General features: G+C 41.3%; 1 protein-coding gene across 3 annotated transcripts in view; it reads left to right on the forward strand.

The window, feature by feature from the left end:
- GAREM1 (GRB2 associated regulator of MAPK1 subtype 1) overlaps window positions 1–8,756 on the forward strand; it is a 199,554-nt gene extending 190,798 nt beyond the window's left edge. For 2 of the 3 annotated variants that reach the window (XM_050768270.1, XM_050768272.1), the window contains 2 exons: window positions 1,909–2,075; window positions 3,545–8,756. In XM_050768270.1, coding sequence (XP_050624227.1) covers window positions 1,909–2,075; window positions 3,545–4,442 — 1,065 coding nt within the window. In that variant the 3' untranslated portion in view covers window positions 4,443–8,756. The remainder of the gene's footprint in view (window positions 1–1,908; window positions 2,076–3,544) is intronic. The other variant, XM_050768271.1, reaches the window with a different exon arrangement.
- Window positions 8,757–10,580: the final 1,824 nt, after the last annotated feature.

The raw sequence follows: 10,580 nt of genomic DNA on the forward strand, positions 1-10,580 counted from the left end.
AGCTTCTCCAGATGAAACCATTCCCTCTCCCCAACCCACTGGGCCCCAGTAACCAGGGCTGTCGGCCCTGCAGGTAGGAGCAGTGATCGGCAGCCCCGGGAAGAAATGTAGCCAATGAGAGACTTGCTTCCATTTCATTTAGAATTGGGTTTACTGGGCTACCCATAGCCATGCGTCCTTTCTTAATGGCTGGTTTTCTCTGGCAAGTGGATCAGGCCTGGGGTGTGAGGTAGAGATCCTGGGTGCGGTGTAGATAGTAGGAGATGCAGTGTGATGACATGAACCCATTTCATTTCAGCTTAAGCAAACTCAGTACCAAAGCTAATAGGAGCTTGCTGTTTTCTTGTCTCATCCCAGAGCTGCTTGGCCAGAAAGGAGTTGAAAGTGAAGGTGAAAAACTTGGTGGGGACATAGCCTAAAAGTAGACCGGGAGAGCATTTCAAAGCATAGCATTTTTGACAGAGTCAGAATTGGCTATTGGCTCTATTAATATTTTTACCGCTATAGCTTAGGGTAGACTGGCAGAGCCAGGTATAAACTGCCCCCTGCTGCCTGACACGGAGAAGTACATGAAAAATGTCGCTTCATTGGTGATTATATTCTGAAATGCCTGCAAGGAATGGAAAGCAAATTAGGGGAACAGCAGGCAGTCTCAGAGAAGCCATGGACATCACAGATCAGCTAGATCCTCTCCAGTGTGAAGATGAAGGAAAGGAGAGAGCTAGAAGCAGCTCTTTTAAAAAGTACTTTCCGGATGTAGAGAGCCGCTTCATGACTCCTTCTGCAACCTTGTCAGTGAGTGGACCGTGGTCCAGTAGCATCAGTATCACCTGGGAACTTGTTAGAAATGCAGATTCTCAGGCCCCGCCCTGTGTCAATAGAATCAAAATCTGCATTTTAAACAAGATTCTCCAGTGATACTCACATTTACATTTCCGAAGCCCTTGCCAGGCAGGCGCAGTGTCACATACCTGTAATCCCAGCACTTTGGGAGGCCCAGGCAAGTGGATGACTTGAGATCAGGAGTTCAAGACCAGCCTGGCCAACATGTTCAAACCCCGACTCTACTCCAAATACAAAAATTAGCCGGGCGTGGTGGCAGGTGCCTGTAATCTCAGCTACTCAGGAGGCTGAGGCAGGAGAATCGCTTGAACTCGGGAAGCGGAGGTTGCAGTGAGCCAAGATGGCGCCACTGCACTCCAGCATGGGCAACAGAAACTTCATCTCTACTAAAAATATGAAAAATTAGTCAGGTGCCCTCTCGGGAGGGTGATGTGGGAGGATCACCTGAGCCCAGGAAGCAGAGGTTGCAGTGAGCTGAGCCAAGATTGTGCCACTGCATTCCAACCTGGGCGACAGAGTGAGACTCCATCTCAAAAAAAAAAAAAAAAAAATTCCCTGAACATGACTTCAGAAGGAGCTTTAGCCCTGGACCAGGTCCAGGGTTCTCTAAGGTTTGGATCAGATTGAATTCAGCTTGAACAGTGAAAAAAACACAACCTAATAGAAGAGATGAATCCTCAAGTTAAATTTGTGAATGCCTTATGTTCTTATTTTCTTAATACTTCCTTTTTATCCATCCTCACATGTCACTAGCTCTTTAACCATAGATACTTTAACTTGCCATATTTCATATTACTTTCTGTATTTCAGTAGCAGCCAGCATTTGCGAAGCAGTTTCTTTCAAAAGTCATTCTGTCCCAGCAAGTGTGTGACAGGCGTCTGATTTGCTCTCTGGCAGCCTCTGTGCTTCCCATCATTCTTGTTTACTTCAATCTTCTCTCTGCCGTGCTTACACCCTGCTGTTATGGTTTAAGAGGAGTGACTTGAGCAAGTCTGCAGGATTGAGCTGGCCCCCAGTGGCATTGTCAGTCTGTTGCTAACCTGGAGTGTTCTTTTCTGCGCCAGGTCAGAGAAGAATGCCGGCTCCTGAACGCCCCACCTGTTCCACCCCGAAGCGCAAAGCCTTTGTCCACCAGTCCCTCCATCCCTCCTCGCACAGTCAAGCCAGCGCGGCAACAGACTCGCTCTCCCAGCCCCACCTTGTCCTACTATTCTTCAGGGCTACACAACATGTAAGTCTTCTTGCCAGGCCCCGCTGCACGCTTATCTTCTCATCCAGCAGTTCATGGGTTCTTGAGAGCATTTTCAGGGTAGCCCTAACTGAGGCAGGGTGGTGGGAGAGGAAGTGGCTTTTTAGTTTTTTAAATAATTTCACTGGGTGAGCATGCCGGGGCCCCTTAGCTAGGATGGAAGAGCCAGTGTGTCTTGGGAAGAAAAGATACCACACCAATCTGAGAAATTCAGAGGTAAAGGCCAACTAGATTCTCCTGGAAACACCCCAGGGGCTGCCGTCAGTTCTCACAGATCAGCATCTAGTTCTTTCCACTCTGACTTTGACACGAGCAGACAGTACCTTCAGCAGACAGCACCTTCGACCAGGACCTGAAATGGAAAGGGTCCCATTGGCTGTCTACTCTGAATTCCCAGACAGGAGTCCCCTTTTGACCATCACTGTTGGGTGGTCATTTCCTTTTGTCTGGATACTTCCAGTGCTCTGAGCTCATTCTTCTACAACACAGCTCATTCCATTGTTGGGAAGTAGCAATACTTAAAAAAAAAAAAAAAAAAAAAAAACAACTTTATTATATTGAGTTGAAATCAATCTCTATGTAACTTTCAATCATTTCTTAGGTCTAAAGAAATAAAAATAGGTCCATCCCGTATCTCTTTGTCGACTCATGAAAATTCCGAGTCAGCTATGATAGAAGTCTTCTCTTCTCCAAAAGAAACATCCGTGCCTCCCTCTGCTGCTTCCCTGACGTCACTGTCAGACCCCTCACCGGCCTGCTTACCCTCCTTTGAGCACACTCTAGTTTCCTGTTGCTCTTAAAACACGGCCCCCCCAGAGCCTAATCCACCACTCCACATGCGCTCGTTACAGTTTAAAGTAGCTCTCTTTGCAGGTATTTTTTGTTCTCTGGACATTTAAATCCTTGTGCTAATGTTACTCGATTGTTCAGAAACCAAGGCAAGGATTAGCATTTTATTTGAAGCATTTCCTCCTACCTCAGACTTTTGGATGGAAATAGAGTCACGGGTGGTGTGATGCCATCATGTCATTGTAGCGCAAGCATGGCAAGCATGCGCCACCCATTTACTATTCTCTCACTCTACCCTCGCTCACTGCAGACATTATTCATCCATCATGGCACCTGTTGGTGCAGAGCCTACACATGACTTAATAATTTTCCTCATCGTAAAGACCCAGGCACCTATTAACAACGATTTTCTTACTAGGTGAAATACTTATTTTATCTCCTCTGTAGCATTTTAAATCATTATGTACATATCTAAAATTACCAATGTATTTTATTAAAGATTCTTTAAAAAAAAAACAAAAACCAGTGAAGTTAGCAGGAACTTTATTGAATTCAAAGCTAACTGCACTTTTCTATTCAGCAGTAACATCTATAAATAACGAAAGCCTTGGGATTTGGCTTTTTTCTTGTAACTGATTTCTCTTTTTGTGTTTGCTTTTAAGCAGCGTCACTAAAACTGACACAAGTCCTTCTGAAAGCACTCCTGTTTCCTGCTATCCATGTAACCGAGTGAAAACTGATTCTGTGGACCTGAAATCCCCATTTGGAAGTCCTTCTGCTGAAGCTGTGTCCTCTCGGCTCTCGTGGCCTAATCATTATTTGGGAGCATCAGAGAGCCAGACCAGGAGTGACTTCCTTCTGGATCCAAGCAGGAGTTACAGTTACCCTAGACAAAAGACGCCAGGCACACCAAAGAGAAACTGCCCAGCACCTTTTGATTTTGATGGCTGTGAGCTCTTGTCCAGCCCCCCTAGCTCAGTCACTGCAGAATTCACTAGCAGCGTCTCTGGTTGTCCCAAGTCAGCCAGCTACTCTCTGGAGAGTACAGATGTGAAAACTCTTGCAGCTGGCGTGACAAAGCAGAGTACTTCATGCCCTGCCTTACCCCCCAGGGCTCCAAAACTAGTAGAAGAGAAGGTCGCCTCCGAAACATCTCCTTTGCCTCTGAAAATTGATGGTGCTGAGGAAGACCCCAAGTCTGGGTCACCAGATCTCTCTGAGGACCAGTATTTTGTTAAAAAGGGCATGCAGGACATCTTCTCTGCCTCCTACCCTTTCTCATCCCCGCTCCACCTCCAGCTGGCCCCCAGATCCTGTGGCGACGGTTCCCCGTGGCAGCCACCGGCTGACCTATCAGGACTCTCTATAGAGGAAGTGGCCAAGTCACTACGGTTCATTGGTTTGTCCGAAGATGTCATATCCTTCTTTGTTACTGAAAAGATTGATGGGAACCTGCTTGTTCAGCTAACGGAAGAAATCCTCTCAGAGGATTTCAAATTGAGCAAACTGCAGGTGAAGAAGATAATGCAGTTCATTAATGGCTGGAGGCCCAAAATATAGCCAAATAACCCTCAGCCAGCATGGAACAAAACTGATCAATGCGTGTGCTAGAAGGGGTGGGCTGGGACACAATTTCATGTTTTTGCACTAAAAACCTTCTCTGTAAATAGGGATAAGAGAAACTCTTACTATGCAGATTACGTTTTTGAATGGTGAACAGGCTATTTTGTACATCAATAAAAATGCTGTACAGAACACTTGGAGGTGTGCCTTGTACGTCACTCAACAAACACTCAGCAGCTGCTAACAGGAAAAAAGGCATGTGCAGAGAAGTCATTCTTACCCAAGTAGGTTTATGCAAGAAGGTATGATATTTATTACAAAACAGCCAAAGCTGAAAGACATAAAAATCTTTAAAAAAAAAAAAAAAAAAAAAAAAAAAAAAAACACTTTGAACAACAATTCCCTTCTTTTAGGAGGGTTGACTTTAGACAATTAACTATGTTCTGTGCTCCGTCATTCAGATTGCTTCCTGCTAATTGTTTTACTCTTGTGCCTGAAAATGTTAGTGATATGAATTGACACTTTAATGTTATATGCTTGGTGGGGATCTTTTTATGAGAAGGCATTTTCCAAAAGTCATGTGTTGATAAAGGGATATATGTTGTCCTTAGAAATCACACAAATCATGACCACAATAATTTATCTGTAACTGCTGCTAATTTTATTGAGCAGAGAAAAAATAATATACATATATAAACATGTCTAGATGCATACACAATACACCCGGATATGTTTTACACATAATTTTGATTCTGATATTTTAGGTAACATCTGTTCACTTTTAAATAATCCATTGAGGTTTGGGGACTGTTATCTACATTGATTCTATTAGGATTAGTGGACAGAATGACTCCAAAGATTCTCAGAACCCTATCACTTGAAGCTCAGTCTTATTTGGGTTCATCACTGAAAACTTAGAACAAGTCAGTAAAGAGTCCTGTATTGAAGAATTAAGTTTGAGTTTAAGCCCACTCACTGCAGGGCTGGTTTTTGCATGTAATACTCCCATGACATCTGGGGAAATGACAGTTTCTGTTGAATTATAATTCTCCGGTTTGAGGGTCTCCTTCCCCTGGTGTCTGATGACGAGAGGTCTGAAGAGCATTTGTCAGCATGCATTACCCTTTCTCAACCTGCTTCGTGCTTTACGAGAGCTCAGAAATCAGATGCACCAGCCTTTCTTATTATATATGCCACATCTGTTGAGTATTTTTAAAATACCTAGAAGAGGACTTGTTTATTTCATAAACCACTTCTTCCCTCTCTTTCAAAGAAAATACATTATTACCATACTTTTACATTAGTCTCAGAATTTTTGCTAAATATGATTAAGTATTCCAAAATATAATGGCATCGTCATTATTCTTTTTTAGAGAATATACATCTGAGGATTGTGTTAGTTCTCAGAGCAAGGCATCATCTACCCCCCTGCACCCCAGAGTCTGGCCCCAGATTCCAGACGTGCGGACAGCCCATGACCGAGGTGCACACTGTGCCCTCTTGAATAGCAAGGTCAGCCAGCGAGGTGGCAGCAAAACTTGCAGGATGGACTTACATCTTATCTCTTCCTGCTACCAAAACAAAAAAAATAAATTGAAAGACAAGACCCACCAGTCTAGTTTTATAGACCTGTGAAACGTGTCTCTGTTTCTTGGCATTAGAAGAAAGATACTTTTAATCCATATCATGGTTTAGAGTTGAGGTGAATTGATACCTAATTTTCCATGTTAGATCTCATTTTCCATCTTAGATCTCCTTTATCAAAAAAGGTATTTTTTTCTCCTAACATGTCTCTCAAAATGTAAATACTATAGGCAAAAAGAATACTCTGTAAAATTTTCACGCTGGAGCACCTCTTCAAAAGTCACTGACAAGTCAATGAGGAAGTGTCTGGTACTGCACTCACAGGACTTGAGACCCATGAGGCTTTCGTGTTCTGAAAGCATCCTGTGTGAGGGGGACTGCCTCCCTTAGGAAAGTAAATCTCTCAGAACTTCTTTCTAAAATAAAAACAGGCAAGATGCAGTTACTAAGCGGCAAATTTTCATTGGCAAACCTAGCTGAATCCGTTTTAAAATACTTAACACTCAGACACGATTCTCAAATTCAGGAAGAAGGAACAGGGTTGGTTTGGGTTTACTATGAAGGTTGCCTCACAAAAACAACTGACTCCTTTTAGCGTTTTTTTGTTTTTATTTTTCTTTTTGTAAAAACTTTACACAAAATAGGGTTTTAAATTCTTTTTGCTTGTTTGGGACTTGGCGTATTTTTGTCAAGTTTATATTGATTGGCAATGCGGAGACTTCTTGAGGGCAGGGACTGTGGCCTTTGGTTCACTTATGCATGAAACAGTCTAGTATCACTCTACAGTGCTGAGTAAAAGACACAGCCCCTGCCCTCTTGGAGATGATATTGTTTATATTTGAAATCTCAGTTGCTAAGAGTACGTATGTGTGGGTAAGAAAGATGTGAAGTCCTCTGGGCAGCTGGGTATATGGAGAATTACATGTGTCCTGTCTTTAAAATGTCAGCCTCTATTAAGGGGTACAGAACACCCCAAGATCACTAAGATCTCTCTCACTGCCTAGTGTGTCGTTTCTTTGTTTTGTTTTGTTTTTTTTACTGACCTGCAATTCTTTTAATTGTAATAAATACCTTCTGTCATCTCTAAAAGCCACAAATATATGAAATTGCCATTCCTAAGCCGAGCACCTGTCTATGAAGGACCTTGGCGCCCTGACTAGACAAAGCATTCATAGCTCCAAGAGAATCCTGACAAGATATGCAAAGCAGTGATAATAAGGAGACAGCAGAAAAGTGATGCCCAGAGATCCACACACAGAACCTTTCTAACCAACCAGGTCAAGGCTTATCATCTTATGTCCTCTGGCAGGTCCCCTATAATCAAAAGAGAGGAAGTGTCTGTCTAAACAAGACCCTTTTGGGTCCTTAGATTCATGGCAAAAATCATCATGGCCCCCATCAGAAAAGAAAATCAGCAATAAACCAAGCCAAGCAGCTAAAATGTATAATGTGGGCCCTACTCATGTTGGGAGGCAGAATTCAAACACTCACAGATCAATCTTGCAAGTTTTCTCTTCTTTAAGTTGAGCTGCTCAACTTTATGAACTGTGAAATTTACTTACATTCTTTCAACCCACATATATCATTGCAGTTTATGAAGTTGCAGCGGACTGCCCATTCATCTAAATTGCAGTGTTTATTCTTGTCTCATGTCGAAATGCAACAGTCTTATAGGAAATATTATGACAGTCCATTCCAACTGTTTTCAGACACATGCATAAACAGTCTCTGCTCACATTCCACAGCCACCTGCATGTTATCCATACAGCTCCCTGAGAAGTCCAGGGATAAGAGGCGGGGTGTGGCAGGATGGAGGGTCCTTCATTTTCTAAACACTTTGTATAAGTCACTACTCATCGTGCCTAGCAAGTATAAGATTAACATTTTGAATAACAAACTGGAAAACAAATAATCCTCTGAAGAACCTAGTGAACTGTTCAAAGGAAATTTTGATTTCAGTCTACCAGAAAAGTTAAATCTGTTGTTGGACATAGGAGGTTTTCAGAAACATGCCTCTTTTATCAATTTCCACTATCTTTCAAGTTACCTAAAGGCACCAGGCTGCTTGAGCAAGAAGAATAAAAGGCCTAGAATGCAAATTATGTGAAGTAGAGCTTTTAGATTGTGGGATTGTAATAATATGGGATGCTCATGGTCGCATCATGTTAAATCACACCGTTTAGTCTTCAAAACTTGGTGTTTTAAAATGTGTCTCATTGTGATAGCCAGAAACAAGGAATAAACGTGATTTCAGTTTAAACTATATACAAATATCTTCTGTAATTTTGCTGCTCTAATTTTTAGGCTATAAATTTTGTAATAGAGCTTATCAGATTGCGAATTTCCTTTGTTTACAATCTCATGTAGTAGGGCTCAGATAATTTCTTAGCTATAGCTATAAACCTTTTCTCCCACTCTCATATTAAGTTTCATTTAAAATATTTAAGCTAAGCCTAAAAATTGAAATCAGTTAAGAATTTGGAGAGTTTATCTTAAATGGAAATGGTGTATTCTTTTCAAAGAATTTTGTAACCGTCTTTACAGTTTCTTTGCTTGGAAAACTTGGGTTGTTAACTATCAGTTAACAGTTGCATTACTTTCCAAAACATTATCTAATGGGCCCAATGTGTACCTCAAGATAAACACAGTATGTTATGTCTAAAAATTTCATTGTCTGTTGATTTAAATGGTTCTGAAATGTCTCTAATAAAGAAATTTTCAAAGTTGCTTTTCTTGCAGTTGTTCCTCAGTGGTCAGACCTAGTGCATAGTTTTCCAAGGACTTGTTTCCCATCCTCACTTAGGAGTAGGGAATTTGGAGGGAGTCCCAATACTGCAAGCCCATTCTGTATTAATAAAGAGATGGAAGACTGTGGCTATTGTGCATAGTCAGAAGATGCAGGTAACTAGGTGACTTGATGGCATACAGAGAATCCAGTACCTGTGTGGTCAGGAGATAACGCAGAAGATAAAATAGATGAACTGGTGAGGAAAAAAAAAAAAAAAAACTGGTCCAAAGATAGTTGTCTCAATTGATCGTTCACTGTCAGTTACAGATCAAACTCCTTGTTCTACTCTTTCCCCACTCTCACTACTGCACCTGACTAACTCTTAAAAACTAAATAAAAGTATACATTTGAATGGGGAAAAGAAAGATAACAAATTTATATCTCTTCGGCTTACATACAGTTTAACTTATGTAACTAGCAAATAGCAGAGATGGCTGAGGTGACTAAAGAAAAATTGAGTGCTCAATATGCTGCAGCATCCAATGGGAAATGTTACACAGAAGCTGGAGAATTGCCAGTGGAGTTTGGTTAAGAGAACTTGTAGCATAAAATAGTTTCTCAATATTTTATGCCCCAAATCTTCCTGTCTTCTTTTACTAGACTAAAAGCATCCCCAAATTATTCATTCCATCTTAAGCCTTCAACCCTTCTTTCCTGTTTCAACAGGGATAAACCTGTGACTAAACCCATACGTGGCCACCTTACTGGATTTCAGGAATGTGTGCTAGAAGAACCTATAGGCTTGACTTAGATTGACCAAAACTTCCTGAGATCTATCTCGAGATTTAGAGTATTTCATCAAGTAGTATACACGAGAGCATTTGACTCCAAAAATTAGATATTGCAAAGTAAATTTGAGTTTAGAAATAAGTTGGGTTAGAATCAGATGTCCTTTCATTCCTTATATGTCTGAAGTTAGAAAAAGCCAAATCATTGAAAACAATAAGTGCTGATTCAATTCTTATTACACTGAAATGAGTAAAAAGATGTGCTCAGCCCCTTCTTGCTTAGGTGATTCATGCACATCCTTCACGATTTACCAAGTGTCATCCCCAAGCTGATTAGATTTCACTCCTTTGCACTGATATAGCTCTCTGTGCATATCTCGGTCCCCTGGAAAGCTATAAGCTCTTTGATATCAGGGCTTATGTTTTCATTGTTGTATCTTCAGAAGTAGGTGCTGTTTGAGGTTCTGTTGAATGACAATGTGAAAATCACATTCCTGATGGTGGCCGGTCTTTGTGCCGTCAAGCTCAAGACTGCAGCCATGTGACAATGTAACGAAGTAAGGTCAAATGAGTGATATCAATGAAACTTGTACTCATCATAAAATATCTGAGTGCCTAAAAATGGATAAAATGTAAACTTGTCTAGAAATCCCAGGTTGAGTTTGTATCACTTCCCAATGAATAAATTTTTCTTAGTTTATTTAATTCAATGACTTCCATTTAATGGCTTAAAAAAATGACTTGAAAGGATGCGTTCCCATAGATTGACTCAAATACTAGCTCTAAAAGACACAGGCAACTGAAAAGTAAGAGATATGGTTGAATGACCTAAGCTAAGAGTGGTCTCAGGGTCAGAGGCAGTGATAAGTAAAGATAAGAAACAGATTCTGTGTGCTCAGAAACACATGGCCAGGAGACATAGTGCCAAGCATGGAAAATACCATCTGTAGGCAGATTATAGAAGTTTAGAGACAGAGGGGACCTTGGAAAGGATCTGGTCTCCCTCCTTATAGGAATGAAACCCATAGAGGGTGA

Source organism: Macaca thibetana, chromosome 18 (genome assembly GCF_024542745.1).
Source record: "Macaca thibetana thibetana isolate TM-01 chromosome 18, ASM2454274v1, whole genome shotgun sequence".
NCBI classification, from domain to species: Eukaryota; Metazoa; Chordata; class Mammalia; order Primates; family Cercopithecidae; genus Macaca; species Macaca thibetana.